This window comes from Kogia breviceps, chromosome 4, assembly GCF_026419965.1.
Source record: "Kogia breviceps isolate mKogBre1 chromosome 4, mKogBre1 haplotype 1, whole genome shotgun sequence".
NCBI classification, from domain to species: Eukaryota; Metazoa; Chordata; class Mammalia; order Artiodactyla; family Physeteridae; genus Kogia; species Kogia breviceps.
Window position 1 is genome coordinate 12,795,954 of NC_081313.1, and position 18,746 is coordinate 12,814,699.

Genomic DNA, 18,746 nt, shown 5'->3' on the forward strand with positions numbered 1-18,746 from the left:
GGAAGGGAAATTATGCAGCTTGTTTAAAAGATCATAGGATGATCGAGTAAAGTAGGAGAAATTGATGTCTTAATTTAGGATTCTCCAGAATTGGACCCTGAAACAAGGTTTTGAGTGCAAGTAACTTATTTGTTAAGTGTAGGAAACCTCAGAGAAAAGTGGGGCAGGGAAAGGGGAAGGCAAGCCAGCTATACCACTGTGGGTGCCTGGAGCTTAATCCCAGGGGCAAATGCTGGGAAACAGTGTAAAACACAAGCTTCAGAATGATCCCACCCAATGACATGGGAGCAGGGGTATCTACACACCGTTTCTCATCTGTTGCTGCTTGAGGGCTGCCGGGGGTGGGAAGGATTGGTAATAGCCAGGCATTTCCAGCCTGCAAAATTTGGGGAAAGACCTCACTTTCTATATGCTGAAGCCTTCCAAACAGATATATCCAGCGATGTTCTCCCCACAAGACCTGACTCATTAACTGAACGGTTGCCTAAAATCTCATTTTCTAGTTGTTCTAGTTGTGTCTAGTTGTTCTCTCAAGTTTAATGTGTCCCAAACAAATTTCTGGGTACCAAAATCCCCCTCCAGACAACCAGTTCTAAAGTGCTTCTCTACCATCTGCCCTAACGACCTTCCACCCTCTTGCTCAAGCAAAGACCTAGACGCCATCTTTCATTTTCCTCTTTTTTCATAAAACACACAATCAGGTGAGTTTTGTTGGCTCTACCTCCAAGATACATCTTGAATCTAGCCATTTTTTACCGTCTTCACTATTGTGCTAACAGAAGTCAAATTTCTCTCACCTCTTCTATAGCAGAAGCCTTTTAACACATCTCTGGGCTTCTAAGATCTGCCAGTTTTCCACAATAAACCCTGATGATTTGAAAAGTATCAGTCAGATCAAATTAGTTCTCTACTAATAATCCCTCTGTTCTCCTTATAATTAGAACAAAGTTCAAAATGATTATCATGCTTACAAAATCCTATATAATCTGACTTTTGCTCCTTTTCCAGCAAACCTGTAAAGTTTACATTTATTCACAACATTCTGTCCATACTAGCTGCAGTAGATGAGAATGGTTTTCTAATTCCTCACTTCCTCCTTCTGTCAAGTGACCTTGCAATGCACAGAAATGGGTCAAGCATCTCCCTCATCCATTGGATTTGGACTTGACCTTGTGACTTTGGTTCTGATGCTTGTGAAAGTTTAAAATGTGCTTGCAAGTTTTGGCCTGGCCTTTCTGAGTCCTAAGACCCACCATGAGGAGGGCATGCACTAGGGACCCTCAGCCTCCTTGGCCTGGGCTCCAGAGGGACTTTGACACTTGACCTGAATTCTGGCACCAAGCTTAGCTCACCCACAAGCCTAAATTAAAGTGGCCCTTACAGACCTGCAGACTTGTGAGCAAACCAAGTAAGAAATACATTGAGTTTGGGATAATCTGCTACATAACATTATCAGAGCAATAGCTGACTGCTACACTTGGCCCCCTTTCTGGCCTTGGAATATGCCAAGCTCATTCCAGTCTTAGGGACTTTTAGATTTGCTCTTTCCCCTGTCTGGAATATTCTTTCCATCAACTCTCACATGGCTACATCACTTCAGAGTTCAAATCTCAGCACAAATGTTGCATCCGCAGAAACACCTCCGATCACTCCAGCCACAGCAGCCAGTCACAGAAATCACCTCCTATACACCATTATCTTGCTTTAGTTTCTACACAGCATTTTTTCACTATTTGAACTTATTTATTTATATGTGAATGTGCTTGCTGTCTGTCTCTACTCATGAATGATTCCACCTCCGTAAAAGCAGAGACTTGGTACTTTATTCACTGTGGTAGTTCTACGGCTTGGAACAGTGTTGAATTCCTGCTGATGTGAGTGCTGGGCCATCCTGGAACTTTGTGCAGCTGGGCTGCAACTACCAGTTATGAGACCATTGGCTATTATCCTAGTTTTCACAACCCTCAAGACCACAAGGCTGAAGTCACGAAGTCTTTTCCAATCACACCCTAAGTGCCCACTTACAGCTGGAAAATGGGGAGAGTTTGTCCCACAGTGAAAGCCCTTGGAGTTTTGTAGAGAAAGGTGACACATATGTGAAAACTGCTTATACCAGGGAATTAATTTATTGCTGCCAGAGGACAAATGCACACGTTTCCACTTTAAACAAATTATAAACTCTATTGAAACTTTTTTTTTCAAGAAAGTCACACTGAATTCCAGGAAAGTTTTATATTATCCGTAGTTGAGAGAGAAATATTCCTTCGCTATTTTGCATCTTTTCTACATGACGTAAGATTTTGGCTTTAAATACAGACTGAGTTTTGATAAAGACATTGAAAATACTATTTCTTCATGTTGAGTAAATGTATATTATTCATATATACAATAGTGTATTTAGATATGATGGAAAGTGAATAGAGAGACATTTTCAGGAGCAAGTCGTATGGAAAATTTTCTGTTTTGTGTATGTATATTTTCTACATAATTTAAAATTTCTCATTTAAGCATCAATGTATTTTAATACTGTTTTTATTTATTAAGGATGGAAATATTATTACATTACCTGTTTTTTTCTTCCTTCTTACATGAACAAACAGTTTTTATCCTTCCATTACAGGGACTTTGGAAGTAGGAAGTTGCTGGCGTTGCCTCAGGGGCTCTGTATCTGCAGGACTCTAGGTCACCATCCTTACAATTCTCCTGGCATTTCCCTGAAGTTCACAAGATGCTGCCACAGTTTCAAAAAACAGTGGAGTTGAAGGTAGGAAGGAGAGGGAAGACATAGTGGCAGAACTATCTCTGGATTTTATTTCAATAGCAAAAATCGATTCCAGGTGCTCCTAATGAGTTTTGCTTACACTTCCTTGGCCAAGACATGGCCATATGGCCATTCTTAACTACTGGGGCTTTTGGGAAAGCAAGTATTTAACTTTTGACCTAAAGAGAAGAGGAAGGTGAGGGAGAAGGGCAGATGTGGTGGGTTGGGGGAGCCCACCAAAGTGTATGACATGTAGTGGTTATGTGTATTAGTGACAATAAAGTGTTATCTTCAGGGGCTATTCAAGAATGTGAAGCTACATGCATGTTCACCAATATCACTGCTCCCCCTCCCCCAGTGTGGGGTGTTGCTAGGGACAGCAGGCCAGTCAGAGACTACATTTTCTAGACTCCTCTGTGGCCAGATGAAGCCACTGAACTTGTTCTCATCAGTGGAATGTGAGCAGATGTGATACGGTATGACTTTCCACTTACCCTTTGTGCCTTAAGCCAGCTGCATGTGGACGATGTTGTGGTTGGTGGGGCTATAAGAGCAGAAGCCTGGATACCTGAATCACTGTGTGGAGCATAATCTCCAGTGGACTAGTTACATGTGCTTAGATTGCTTCATGAGTGAGAAATAAATTTCTATGGTATTAAACCAAGTCACTAAAATTTGGAGGTTTATTTATTACAGGTGCTAATGTGACCTTATCTAAGACAATAACTCATGCTTATATCACCCTGGATTTTTCATTGGTTTCTTGTTTCTGTTTTCCTTATTCAGTTTTTCCATCTTCCATTTAGAGAGTTTTCTCATTACCCTACTTTTAAGGAGTGGTAACTTTTTGTAGCTTCTAAAATATGTTGAGCAATATTCTTTCTAATGCCTTGCTTCTATTTTGCTGTGTTCTAAGAAATCAAATACTTAAATATGTTAGGACTCCAAATGACTGCTATAATACTCTGAGCTAAGCACATGAACTTTGTGATGCTGGTTTGGGCTACTGTGGGGTCTCGTGTGACTTACCTCCTGATAGATAGGATGGTTGCCTGATAAAGGACAAAGCAATATGAAGTTGCATGCTAAATGTACAGTCAATGGTGAAGTGCAATGGTTTGGTGGAGTATGTGAATATTGTAATAGTCTGAATTAGAGCCAATTCAATATATTAGAATTAGAGCTACTTTGTTTCCCAGAGCTGTTAAGGGAATTTTTGTGAGCGGAGAGAGTTTCAAGAGTCCTACATAAAGTGCCCATCCTATTAAGCTACCTGTTTACTTTATAATGATTAAAATATCTAAATTATTTATCTAAAATATCCAGCCATTAATCATTATGGCTATGAGGAAGATTCATGTGGCATAAATGAATACTTGTCTTGAAATCTAATTAAATTTAGCAGATTTCAAAAGATGTTTCACTCTTTTTAAGTTAAATACATAGTATCTCCACTGAAAACCAGGCTTCGTCCAAAACTAGGGTGGCAAGTGATGGCACAAAATTGGTGGCAGAGAGTAGTGAGAAATATCATAGGCTTCGCAAATAGATCTCAGTTCCAATCTTGCTGTCATCATTGTAAGATTTACTAGAAGCACTGCCTGATTAAGTTATGAATGTTAAGCGAAACATGCAAAACACTTAATTTAAAACAGCACAGTTGCAATAATAAAATAAAATTAATGCGTGTTCTTTGTTTTTCTTTTCTAATATTACAGATTATATAATATATTAAATGTTCTGGGGTGGGCATAATAATCACTTTTACCCTCATTTTCTATCTGAAACAAATATTTGTCTTGCCAAGAATCCAACTTTATATTTTGGTAATAAATTTATATTAATTAAAAAACAGTAATTCCGCTTCTGGATAATACAGGCATTTCAACACAAATCTATTTCAGAACTGAGTTTTTAAATATTTTCAATGACTGTGGCTTCTTGAAAAAGGCAGGGAGAGAGAGTGGAACAATATTGCAATCATTTTATCTCTTTGTTCAACATCCATTCCTTCTGCAGGTTTTTACTGAGTGAGTACATTGTGTTAGGAACTGTGCTAGTTATTCAGAAGCCATTGGTGAAAAACCCACCATCCTCTTCTCAAGAGGCTTGAAAGGTGGGGTTTCAGTTTGGCAGCTAGGTACAAAGATTGGAATTTCTTGCTAAAATCATATATGTGTACAATACCTTACTTTTGAAATGCAAAACATATATACATGTGAATGCACCTTTACTTTAAGCAGAAGTAGTGCTTTTCTTCCCCAAGATTTTACAGTGACTATGACAACATGTATTTATAGTTTATAATCAGAAGGATGTTAAAAATCAAGTTATTTTTTTCTATTTTTGTTTTATACTGGAATTTCTTAAACTGGATTGTCTCTGTTCCCTTGTACAGCAGGCAATAGAGCCTTGAAAATCTTTAGAGACTTTAATTTCAAAGGAGATATATGTGGTTAGTCTCCACAATTTACTTTTCACTGTTACCTTTGTTTTGATGTTAAAGGTCCTGGAAGGTGACTCAACCAAAAGGGGAGACAGTGACTCCAAGATGAATAATGGCCAGGTCAAGAGAAGTAGGGGAGTGGGGAGAAGAGGGTCTGAGAACCTGAAGCCATGTGGCACTTACCACGTAGGTGACTTCAGACATTTGAACTGTTGGAGCTTCAGTTTCTTCTCTGATCACTTTCTTGATCGGTAGACATCAAAAGAGGGACTGAGAGGCTCAGGGAGATACAAGCCTATAAAGAAGCAAGTTGTCAACTCAATACCAAATATCAAGATGAGCGTCTATCGTTCCACTACTTTACAGTGGGTTAATCTTCAACTAAGTCTCCAAAGAATGATCTGATCCAGGGTTAAAGTCCCTACATGGTGATGGAAAATCACAAGGAGCAGGTGAGCAGGGACCCACTTTGGATGAAGATAATGTAGACATCTGTTCATTTCTAGCTTGAGTTTGTATTTTCAGGTAGAGTCTCTGAAAACCCATTTAACTCTTACACATTTTTGACACCCTTATTTCCTATAAGGGCCCGTGACACAAGTTTTTAATTTAACTCAACAGATATGGGAAACATATTATTGGCCAGGCAGTGTGCTAGATTATATATATGAAAAGATGAATTGAAATACAGCTATTAATCTCTTTGAACTGGGACAGTTGAAGTGTTATCAGTACAACACAAAACTATTTAATCCTGTCCTTGAAAATAGATGAATTTATTATTTTTCTTTCAAAATATGATCTCTCCGGAACAATAAATCTAGATTTCTAAATTTGGAAACATGATATTTTAGCTTATCTCTAAGAAAGAAAATTGTATTAAATTAAAGGAAATTACCCAAATAGAATCTACAGAAGGTCAAGTCACTGACAATTTCTCTAAGTGGTCGCAAGCCTTTTAAGAAAAAGGTAATTACAAAATTCGTGGATCTCCATTCAGGTATCATAAATGTTTATATATTATATATATACACATATATGTATCACTATATAAGTTTAATTTAACTTAAAACATCTAACACCTATAAGGAGAAATCGCGCTGTATGCTTGCTTCCGTACAAAGTAATTTGTGCTGTGAATGCTCTGGTCTTCACTAAGATGTAATGTTATAAAAATCTAGGTATTTACATGGAAAGGGAATAAAACATTAAGAAGAATTTCCTTTTTCCATTTAAAGTTGGGAACACCAAAGTGCCATTTTAAGACTCTAGAAGTGCCATATAAATCTCCAAAAGAGGTTGTAATGTATTAAATAAAGGTTAACACCAACCACAAGAAGAAAAAAAAAATCATAGAAACGGGGAGAAAATACACTTCCTGGCTCGGAAGCTCTTAAAAGTTCTGAGCCAGGAAACCTTCCGCACCGGGGCGGGGAATCTCTTTGGCTCTGCAGTGACTCCCTGCTAAGCTCCCCTCAAGTTTTCCCTCCCTCGCGTCTCCATTCCCCGCCTCAGTCCCAAACGTGGGAGCCACAGGAGGATAGCAGCACGCCTACCTGGAGTTGTCAGACAGAATCAGCCTCTGATGAGTGTTGATTTTAAATGCCACCACACCTAAAATAGGCCATATTTGCAGGCAAACCCAAGGGATTTCTAACGACGCCCGGAAGCTCATCTTACTAACTAGAGGCCCAGCCGGTAAAAGAACAATAGTAAAATAGAGCCAAGAGCGTGTTCCTTCGCTCGAAGCGATTCGCTGGTAGCGCGCAGGGCCTGCGCCGAGTCTGGGGCTGGAAGCCGGAGCCCCGAAAAGGCGCGCTGCCCCTTTAAAAGGCCGCGCATCTCCGGGCCGGCCTTCCTCCCCGGGGCTCCAGCTGTGATTGACGCTGGGCGGCGAGAGGAGGCGCCTGGCGCTAACAAAAGTCCGGCCCTTGGGCGAGCGGCGCCGGGCCGCGAGTCTCTGCTCGCTCCGGGCACCCGCAACAAGTGGCCGCCGCGCCCTCCCCGGGGAAGCCGCGGGTGCGCAGGGGCGCCCGGAGGAAGCGGCGGAGCCCCGGAGCCCCGGCCGCCCGCGCGGCTCAGCGTCCACCGCAGGGGGATCGGGGCGGGCGGATGGGGACCCGGCGGCGGCGGCGCGGCGAGCCTCTGGGCGGCCCCGGGGCGCGGGCTCTCCGCGGCGCTGCGCCCGCCGGCCCCGAACGCGGATTCTAAGGGCGGCGGCCGCCCCCCGGCCCCACCCGGCGCAGTCGGGGGTGCCAGGAGGGGACGGAGCGCCCCCTCCCACCGGAGTGCGGGGGCCGCCCCCGTCCGGAGATCGGCCCCGGAGCGTGGGGTATGCGCAGCTAAAGGTCCCGTCGGGCGGGCTTTCCTCCGGCGGAGCGCGCAGGCGGTGCGCCCCACCTATGGAGTGTCCAGGGAGACGGCGGGCATGACGGCGGCAGGATGGGCGCGAACAATGGCAAACAGTACGGCAGTGAGGGTGAGTGGGCCGCTAGTCCTCACAACTCCCCAGCCGCGCCCCCCTCCCTTCCCCTCGCCCTCGCGTCTGGGAAGGAAGATTCTCGCACGCTGCCGGGGCGCATCCCCATTTGGCACCCCGTCTGGGCCGTCACCTTCCCTTTTGGCTCTGAGTCCTTCGGCGCCCCGAGGATGCTTTCCCACCGCGGGGGTCTCTCTAAGCGACTTCCCAGGTTGCCTTTGGGACGGCAAGTCCCGAATTGCATTTCTCTCTGTTTCTGAAACCATGTGCCTCAGTTTCCCTTCCCTGGGCATCCGGGGTTTCGGATGATGGTTTGGCAGAGGGCGGAAAACGTTTTTGAAAGACAGCGCAGTGAAAATTTTCCCAGGCCTTTGTGCACCAGTCCCCGGGACTCTCCTGTAGCAGGAAAAACTTCTGGAAGAAGTTAAGTTTCCATTCTCTGCTCACTGCCCCCGAGCTGACAGCTTCGTAAAACTGACCACCTAGGGGCTGTGTGAGGCGAGGAGTGGCGGGGGGCTTTGTCTGGGCTCTCCCGGGGCTCGAGACGGGCAGAGGACCATCTGTTACGTGGGGCTGGAAATTGCACAGAAATATTGCCTGTCAAGTGGGAACTTGGAAGTTGGGGAAACTTTAAACTCCACCTACTCCTAAAAGGATGATGGATATGTGGGTTGGCTTCTCCCTCGCCCCTCCCCACCCTTTGCATAGAACCGTAGTGTTGTAACCCGGTTGATTAACTGCGTGCCCCTCATATGCATACGGCAAAGGCATTTCCCGCAGCTGAGTAGTTAGGAAGGCTTGTCTTTTCGTGAACTTGGCTGGAGCGGAGTGGAAGAGGCAGGGTCGGTTTTACAGCCCGCCCCCAGAGGACCGGCGGTTAGAAACGGGGTCCAGCGCCTGAAGACTGGTAGGAATGCAGAATGGCTCTTCAGCATGTGGTGTTAGGGAGACTCCTATCATCCTCTTCAAAACTTTGAGCTGTGGCCACAGAATGTGGATGCCTCTCCCCGTGTTTGCGTCTGTGTTCCTTCTCAGCAGCTTTGTGGAATTACAGCAGAAACCGACCCTAAAAAACCGTATCCACAAGAACCTTTTGTTTAAATCATTCTTTTCCAGAGCATCATGTTTTGAATTCCACATATATATATGAAATATATATATTTCCTTATTCTGGGCAGTCATGTGAAAGAGATTTTTTTCCTGACAACTTTTTTAAAAAGTTAAAAGGTGGTCTTTTTAGAGAGCAACCGTGAAATTATGCCAAAAAAGATTATTGGAGAATCTTGGCCACCCCCCAAAACTTCTTGAAGTTAATGTTTTAAAAAATTGTGGAAAAATGAAAGATTAAGCCTCCTTACTCTGAGTTATTCAAGAAGCTTTCAGGGAGTGAAGTGTGTGCTTGTCAGATCTGGGTGTGCATACATTATGCTATTTGAACACTGGTGGGGGGAATGGACACCCCAAGAGGAACACAGAGTCACTGCTCTGTGTTCTTCAGCAAAACCCCTCACGCTCTTCCTAATCCTATGCAACTTGTTCTTAGATCCCAGCGTTCTCGCGTTGTACAGTGTGTGGTGTATGACTACTTCCTGTCTGAACAGTGGAGTTTTCAACCCTTGGGAGAGAAAAGGAGAGACAGAGAACTAATGTTCTCCAGCTGTTATCCGTAAATGCTACCTCTGCGTTTTCACTTCAGCTGAAGAGAAATTTTACTGGGATCTGACTTAGATACACTGTGGACTTTTTATAGGAAAAAATCCCTTGGGCTCAGCTGATTCAAGGGGGGACCAAAAGGAAGCTTTGGGAGGTAACTGAGTTTTGGCGGGAGGGACACGTTGTGTTCGGCGTTCATCAACTCTCTTCCAAGTGCATGGCCATTGCTCTGTGATAGGTGGGGGGAAAATAGAGAAATCGAATAGCAAGAGCTTTTCAAAAATCTTTTCTCCCCCCAGTTACACTGGGCCTCTCCTAATATATGTCATTATAATATATGTAATGTACTTTATGGTTATAATATATGTAGTTGGGTATGGTCAGCTTTATTACATTGTGCTATTGGATGGTAAAATATATGCAGATAAGCCTTTTGGAATTTGATGTGTTAGTGCCACAGCAAATCCTTATCTAACTCTCTTATCGAAAATGTCAACTTTCAAAGAAAGTGAAAGCAACCCCTAGACATAGTTTTTCTATTATCAAAGCCGACTGAGAATTAAGAGAGTTTCACAGATTTAGTGCAATTTAGGTGTGGTGTATTTCAAATGATCAACAAATGCATATCCACAGAATGGCTCAGTGAGAGATCCCCCAACTATAAAACATTGGTGTTTGTGTATACTTTAAAAAACTGTAACTTCAGTATATTTTACTTACTAGTGGAGCTGACACCACCATGTAAATGGCCCTGAAATTTTACAGATATTGTTGTGAATTATTAGGACTTTCAAAACGTCAGTATTTCATCTGTAATCTCGCTTTCTCGTGCTCCTGGAAAATATCTTTTTTATTAAAAAAAAATATTCCTAAGACTTACCTTAGCAGGTGAAATGGGACAGAGGCTTCCTACTTCTGCACTATTCCAGGTCCCGCAGCAGCAGTATCACCTGGGAACTTGTCAGAAACGCAGAATCTGAACCACTTATCACATGCATGTTAAAAAAGCTCGAGGCAGTTCTGGTATGGGATGCAAAGCATTGATTTGAGAGTCTAGAAATTTTTTTTTTTTTTTTGCGGTATGCGGGCCTCTCACTGTTGTGGCCTCTCCCGTTGCGGAGCACAGGCTCCGGACGCGCAGGCCCAGCGGCCATGGCTCACGGGCTCAGTTGCTCCGCGGCATGTGGGATCTTCCCGGACCAGGGCACGAACCCGTGTCTCCTGCATCGGCAGGCGGATTCTCAACCACTGCGCCACCAGGGAAGCCCCGAGAGTCTAGAAATTTGATTCCAGCTTCAGCTTAGCTACTGTGACCTTGCTCAGTTGTCCCCAAATCTTAAGGTCTTTCTTCTGTAGAGTGAGAATTTTTTTTTTGTTGGCTTTTTTTGTCATGCTCATCCTTGAGCATGCAGTCCTTCATTTTAGTTTGCTCTTATAATGCCTTAATGGACCACTTAACAGAGATTTGCCTTGGGAAGACATGTTATAATAAATAGAGAAGTTAAGACTATTATTGTCCTGAAATCAGTAGATGCCCCAATCCCTTTGTTATCTCCTTTACCCTCATCTCTATCTTCCTTACTCATTTCCACTTCCTCTCTTAACTCAATCAGCTTCTGCTTTTTCTCCTGAGATTAAAGTTATGTGTTTATCAATATTGGGTGTTTCCAGTGTTTTGTTTTCCTAAATACTTAGTGGACATTCAGGTTAATGATTTAGTTCGCAGCCTTTAGACAGACTTGGATTTTGCTCCAGGAAAACGTTGCCACTATATCTAGAAAGCTGCTGATGTTCAGCTTTCTAGAAATATAAGCGAATGTCTAAATGATTATTACGTTCTCGTAAACTCTTATTATGGAGGGCTGATTTTTTTCTCTTTGTCTTCTTTCATAAAATTTAAGTTACAGCCCATGTGTAGAAATCTGGAGGATAAGCTGGGGTGATTCAAAGCCATTAGAACCATTAGCTTTGACTCCAGTTAAACTAAATAAACAAATCTTTCTGTTCAAGTAGTGAGAGAGGAGCTGCTTTTCCTGCCTTTTAAGGTTTCCAGCCTCACCCTCACTTACTCAGTGGTTTCGTTGTTATGTTTATTCTACTCCAGCAGGGCTGAGTCTGTCCTCCTTACACTGTTAACAGCTCCTTTGTAAAATCCTGCCTGTCGTTGAATTGGAGCTGCTGAGGCCTTGTGATGGGGCTTGACCTTGGTAGCTCTGCTGCTGTATCAACGCCCTGAGTCCCTTTTCACCATCTCAGATCTGTGCTTCTCAGATATGTTGCCTGGGAGTAAATCATCACCAATCCATCACCGCTTCAGGAAGCATATCTTGAAAGAATAATAACGGTGGCAAGGAACATTTATTGAATGCTTACTTTGTCCAGGCGTGATCCCGAGCCCTTCACGTACACTGACTCTTGCTGTTACCGAGTCCAAGCTCACCCAGCTCGCCACACGACAGGCCAGTAAATCCGGAGACGAGGTATTGAGGCAAGGAATAGCAACTTTATTCGGAAAGCCGGGCGTCCAATAAGATGGCAGACCAGGGTCCCAGAGTACCATCTTGTGGGGTCTGGATGCTAGTTTCTTTTACACAGCAGAGAGGGGGAGGAGGTGAGGAAGTAAAAAGGCCATAAGTCTTGCAAAACATTTCCTGGTTTGGCCAGCTTCAGAGAGGGGATGTGTTACTTCTTTCTTGCAGCCATTCACAGGTGGGCAGAATGTTTCCCTGTGAACTGAACCAAGGCACTTTAGTTTAACATTTAGGCAGGGGGGCAGGGTTCCCTGAGGGAGGCCACTAGGTATGCCAATAGCTATAGACAACATCCTCTTAGTGATTAGAGTAACAAAAAGCAACAGGCGAGCAAAGGTTAAAGTAAACAGATCCAACTCGGAGTCAGATTTTGTTCTTCCCTGTTACAGTGTAATTCTCCTGACAGTCCTGATCCTATGGGGCAGGTGTTCCTGTGTCTCCATATTACTGATGAGGAAACAGAGGTGCAGAGAGGATGATCATTTTCCCAAGATCCTACAGGTAGCGTAGGTGGAATTGGGACTCCAGGGCCAAGTCTGTCTAAGCCCAGAGTTACTTCTTCATTCTTTGATTCAACCAATATATGTTGACTTCTTACTTCCTACCATGTGCCAGGACCTCCTCTAGATTCTTGGAATACAACAGTAAACAGATAAAGATCCAGTCCTGGTCAATCTTATATTCATCTGTGTGTGTGTGTCCACGTGTGTTGGGAGGGAGGTGAAATGGCACAGTTAACAGGTGTGCACACAGGCAGAGTCATTTAGTAAACCGCACGGTAATTTCTTAGGGGCTAAGTCTCTGCGTAAAGAAAATTGTCCAGTTAAGACTGATGGGGGGCGGACTTCCTGGGGGTCCAGTGGTTAAGACTCTGCCTTCCAATGCAGGGGGTGCCGGTTTCATCCCTGGTTGGGGAGCTAAGATCCCACATGCCTCGTGGCCAAAAAACCTAAAACATAAAAAACAGAAGCAATATTGTAACAAGTTCAATAAAGACTTAAAAAAAATGCTCCACATCTAAAAACTCTTTAAAAAAAAAAAAAGGCTGATGGGAGTTGAGAAGAGAAGGGTGTGGCAATTTTAATTAGTGTAGTCACTGTGGGCCTTATGGAAAAATTGGCGTTGAGGGCCTAAGCCTTGAGGATCCATGCAGCATGTTGACTGTTCCTTTCAACCACTGTGTTCTATCAAAGTGAATACTCTTTATGCGGAGGGCTTGCACCATCCTTTTACGCAAGTGTAAAAGTGTAACATCATCAGTCTTCTGTAAGTAGTCAGCTAGAGTGGAACAGAGTCAGTCTGGCCACTGGGCATATTTTTTGCCTAGAGTCTTTACAAATATGTTTTATCCAGTGGTATTCTAGCAGATGGTTTGTGACTGCTTTTGTAGGGAGGGGAGGGGAGGGGAGGGGGAGGGGGAGCCTAGGAAATGCCCTTCATTTTGCAACCAGTAGATGTTGCCGGACTTACTGGATGTGTGACTCCTCACCCGAAGATCTCTCCAAAGGTCTCTGTAATTAGATGGATGTAGCTCTATTATCTTATGCCTCCAGTAAATAAATTCATTCCGATGAAAATCAGAAGATATATGATAGTGATTCCACTGTTTGGCTCAAATCAAAGTATTAGTGAAGCTATCAGTACCATTTTTGGTCTGACAGTGTTTTCAGAGATTTGAGGAATCTTTTTGCGTATTTAAAACAGAGAAGGAGAAGAGAGGTAACTTTTCGTTCTCCTTAAGAATCGACTCACCTCAACTTTGTATCAGCTCTCTCTGCCCTTTGAAACAGAATGAATTCTGGGTTGATTTTGAGTAATTGATCATTACTTTTACCCTTAGCCCTTATTGAGTGGTGTGTCTGGAAGTTGATTAGACTACTTGGCTTGGCTCTTTGACTGATGGAAACTCGTAGATATCACGCACCATGGCATTTGGAATGTAGTAAAATATGTGACAGTATCTTGAATAAAATCTAGAGTGAATTAATTCTCTGAATAATGACGATGGGGGTAAATGAAGTTTAGAAACTTAATACCTTAAAAAATAATATTTGAAGAGCTGTCATGATGAAGGTTAAATTTCAGAGGAGTGCTGAGCAAAGACCAAGATATGTAAGTTACTAGCACCACGTAGGTCGATTTGACTCAGGAGGAAGAGCTAATGATAAGAACTGCCCACGTTGAGACTGGCTGCCTAATGAGGAAGTGAGGCCTCCCACATGGGAAAGGGGGACCACAGTAAAGATTGTTGTGCTGGAGATTTCTGCATCAACTCAGGGGTCTACCGTAGGACCCGACACCAAGATCCCTAGCAAACAATTTGCCGTGTGCAGTTATTTATTTATTTTTTAAATTGAAGTATGATTGATTTACAATGTTGTGTTAGTTTCAGGTGTACAGCAAAGTGATTCAATTATACATACATACATATCTATTTTTTTCAGATTCTTTTCCATTATAGGTTATTACAAAATAGTTCCCTGTGCTCTGCAGTAGGTCCTTGTTGGTTACCTATTTTATATAGAGTGGTGTGTATATGTTAATCCCTAACTCCTAGTTTATCCCTCCCCCCTTTCCCATGTGGTGACCATAAATTTGTTTTCTGTGTCTGTGGGTTGCAGTTATGTTTGATGAAGGGTTATTGTTTGATTTGAACTCATATTGCTACTTGCCCCCCTTAATACGTTTCTATCCTTGTAGTTGTTGAAAAGTACTATCCCCACTTCCTCTAGGTTAATTTTCTCTCTCTGTTACATGTATGTGTTTATGTCTTTGTAGATATATTTAGATAGTAATTGGAAAAGCAACTGATTTTATTTGTTTCCCAGCCTTCGGTGGTACATAATCTCCTGAACCAAGAATTGGGTTTGATAAATGACATGTCCTATTTTCAGTGCAGTAATGGTTACGGACTCTACCTCTTGTGCCTTTTATTATGACCCTAAAACGTGTAGCTCTTCTGAAGTTGAAGCAAGACCCTGAATTGTGTGTGTGTTGCCTATCTTGAATTAATGTTTTAACTTTGTTGATAAGATTTAATTGGCATCATCGGTTAGTGACATCTGATCAGAAGCTACACATTGACTAGAACCTCACGAAGACATCATCTTTCTCAAGGAGCCCTGACTCCTTTTTCTTCAGCACTATGTCTTCTGTGCATGAGCTAGACAGGCAGTTCTGCCACGTGGTGATAAAGTCCATATCCCAGAATGTAGCTTTTTTGGGGTTTTGGTTACAGAAATTTAGACTTCTTCTTCCATCTACTCACTGTGTTAAATCTCTAGATAGAATAAGACTTTTGCTTTAAGGAAGTTCAGCATCTAACTGAAAAGCTAGGCAGGGAGTCCAGTGATTTCAGAACAAGATGATAAATGCTGATTCACAGAGGGACCCTACTTGTCTGACGTGCTAAGTGTGAATGTAAGTGGATAAGTGGGAAGTGGGCATAAGACCAGAGCAGCTCTAAATAATGACAGCACTGGACAATAGCTGCAAATCCCCAAACATCTAAAGGATGCATATATTTTCTAAAACAACGACAACAATAACAACATATACACACCACTATATATAAAATAGATAACCAACAAGGACCTACTATATATAGCACAGGGAACTATACTCAATGTTTTGTAATAACCTATAAGGGAAGAGAATCTGAAGAAGAATATATGTATATATATATATATACACACATTATATAATATATATTATATGCATATATATATATATAACTGAATCACAGTGCTGTATGCCTGAAACTAACACGATATTATAAATGAACTATACTTAAAAAAAGAAAACAGGGGCTTCCCTGGTGGCGCAGTGGTTGAGAGTCCGCCTGCCGATGCAGGGGACACGGGTTCGTGCCCCGGTCCGGGAAGATCCCACGTGCCGCGGAGCGGCTGGGCCCGTGAGCCATGGCCGCTGAGCCTGCGTGTCCGGAGCCTGTGCTCCGCAACGGGAGAGGCCACAGCAGTGAGAGGCCCGCGTAAAAACAAAACAGGTAAATTGGAGGGGGAGTCACTTACACCCTTGGGAGAAACTAAATCTTTTGTTAGGAGTCTTTCCCTAATTGTCCCCGAAAATCTTCATGTTTCATTTCGGATATCGTTTATTCCATGGAAAGTGGTTCTTGTGGGACCTGTAAGTGAGGACCTTGGGAGGCTTCAGAGGAGAGGCAGGAGCATCTGACCAGACTAGGCCCTCACCACACCTGTATTCTGCAACCAAGGAGAATGGGAGCCTGCAGGCAGATGCTTCTCACTGGCGTGACCTCTCCCGTTGCGGAGCACAGGCTCCGGACGCGCAGGCGCAGCGGCCACGGCTCACGGGCCCAGCCGCTCCGCGGCACGTGGGATCTTCCCGCACCGGGGCACGAACGCGTGTCCCCTGCATCGGCAGGCGGACTCTCAACCACTAGGCCACCAGGGAAGCCCAGCAGATGCTTTTTAAATGTGTTAGTTCATTCCCCAAAGACGTACAACTTTCAGACTTCTGACACGAATGATTATGAACCATCTCTGAATTTTCCTGAGTCATGAAATCTAAACACGTGGTCACCATTCTCCCCGTTCCCTGGGTGAAGGAGTGTCGACTTTGTCTGGAGCCGTAAATCTTTATTCGGTTGTGCATTAGATATGCTCACTCTATCAATCCCTATTTAGCTTCTAAACCAGTAACAAAATGAAAAACAGTTGTTAACACCACACGAACTCATAATTGTAACTTTAGAAGCCTTGAGCAACGTGTAGAAATGTTATTAAAACATTTTTTTTTGTTTGCTACCCTTTCTGTGGTAAATTCCTGTGCTGCATTTTCCAAGCAGATGTAGCAGTGGAAAAGGAATCAGAATTTCTAGAGAAAAATTTCAGGAATTTTTCTTCTGCTCATGGATTGACCTTCTGGCTGCGAGTCACCCACTTTTTGGCAAGGCGGAGAAGTCCGGAAAAGGCTCCTTGTATGTGCAGTTGAACCTTTGACCCGATGGAGTACTCGAATCTCAGGAGCCTCTGGGTTAGGTCCAAGTCTAAGGCCGGGTCTTCCACGGTCCAGCTGTCGGAGGTGGCTCAGACCACAGGCAGAGGAAGAACAGGTATGAGACTGAGGGTGGGGCGGAAGAAAAATAAATAAGTGGAGAGGGAAGAAGAGGAGAAATTCAGAGAGAACTGCTGTTAGGACACTGATTGCCCTCTACCGTAAAGAATGGAATCACTGGTCTACTCAATGCTCTTTTCTTACAAATATCTTAGCTCAAGGAACAAAAACAATTACTAATAGATACTTGGTAGGCTTGGCTCTTGCCAGGTTTACTGTATTTTCGGTCATTTCAGTAATAGTAACAATTACTGAGCACTTAGTAGATGCTACTTTCCTCTCCGAGCATGTTACACACACTCATTCCTGTAGTTCAAGACAGCCAGGGATGTGGGCAAAGATCATCCCATTTTGCAGCTGCCAACACAGGAGCTTCGAGGCAAGGCGGGCTGACGGCCCAGGGCACAGAGCTGGTGGTGAGTGGTCCAGTCCGGTCTGAAATCCCTGTGGCTGTGCTGGCTTTTGTGTCCCTCTCCGCTGTGCCCCGGACCGCCTCCTGCCTGGGCATGTCAGTTGCAGTCAGAGTCTTTCCTGATCTTTGTTTTGTTTGTGTGTTTCAAAGGATTGCAGGGACTGCAAAGTAGCCCGTTAAAAATGAAAGTGACAGTTTTATGTGTGGATAAGGTGAGCAAAAATGAAAGACGTCTTTGGAAGGAAACTTGCAACTCACTTTACCTGGCTCTCGCAAGGGCCAATTAACTGCTCATTAGGCACCAATCCGCTGACAAATTGGCAGGCTGACTAGTGTCTCTGAGAATGGCAGCCTGTAAAATAATAAGCATATTCTGTAGAGTCTTCAGAGCGCCTAGTAGAGCTGGGAGGCTGTCCCGCTTCGCCCCAGAGCGTTAGCAAATTATCTTGGTGCGGGGATAGCTTGTGACCTGGGACGGCTGGCCACCTGCTCGCAAGCAAAAGCTAAGGGAGGACTGAAAGAGGTGCGCACATTTTCCTTCCTAAATAGTTTATAAGTTATATCTTGTATTTCCTTCTGGTTTCAAAAGTACGGATTTGAAACAGCCATTAATGTGGGGAATTATTCCAATATGTATTTGTATTTGCCTTTATCTTTGCTAGCCCCTGGGAGACTTCTCCATGAGAATGTCTAGGAAATTGCTTTGGAAGCTATAAAGCGTTTCAGAAATTAATCTCATTTATCATCACAGGGACTGTGAGAGGGGTGTCTGCCATGATCCCCAGTTTGTAGATGAGGAAACTGAGGCCTTGGCAGGTTAAATGATTTGCCTTGATTTTACAGTTGAGAATAGATGGGGTCATTCCGATTCTAAGTTTAGTACACTTTCCATCATAATATGGCTTCCCTTAAAATGCTACAAGAAAAAAGAATACAATCGTGCTAGGGTATTATCACCAGGCATCTGTGATAGTATTTTAAATTGCTTGCACCCAAGGATGAAAGTGGGGGTCTGCAGGCATCCATCCTGTCCTTTAATTGCTTTTGGAGCTGTAGTATTGATGGAAGCAGAGAAGCCTGCTCCCTCTTGGTCATCTCAGACCACAGAGCTGTGCCTGCTCGGGGGAGCAGCCTTGCAGTGGTAAGATGATTAGAATGAGAATGCAGAGTGAATTGTTAGATAAATATTCAGGACAAGATGACCTTGTTTGTTAGGGTGTCACTTGCTTGCTGATAAAACTCAGCTAGGGCTGTGAGGGGTGTTTCCTTCTGAAAGCCTCTGCTCTAGATGCGGAGAGAAAGTTACTCTACTTTTGGGAGGATCAGAGAATCAACTCTAAAATAGGGGCGGATCAGCATCACTGGAG

At 43.5% G+C, this 18,746-nt stretch overlaps 1 protein-coding gene across 1 annotated transcript in view; it reads left to right on the top strand.

Moving 5' to 3' along the window:
* The first annotated feature begins 7,504 nt into the window (after positions 1 to 7,504).
* Positions 7,505 to 18,746, top strand: part of FBXL7 (F-box and leucine rich repeat protein 7) — a 425,266-nt gene continuing 414,024 nt past the window's right edge. The window contains exon 1 of the mRNA XM_059061938.2: positions 7,505 to 7,686. Within this exon, the coding sequence (XP_058917921.1) occupies positions 7,650 to 7,686 (37 nt within the window). The 5' untranslated portion in view covers positions 7,505 to 7,649. The remainder of the gene's footprint in view (positions 7,687 to 18,746) is intronic.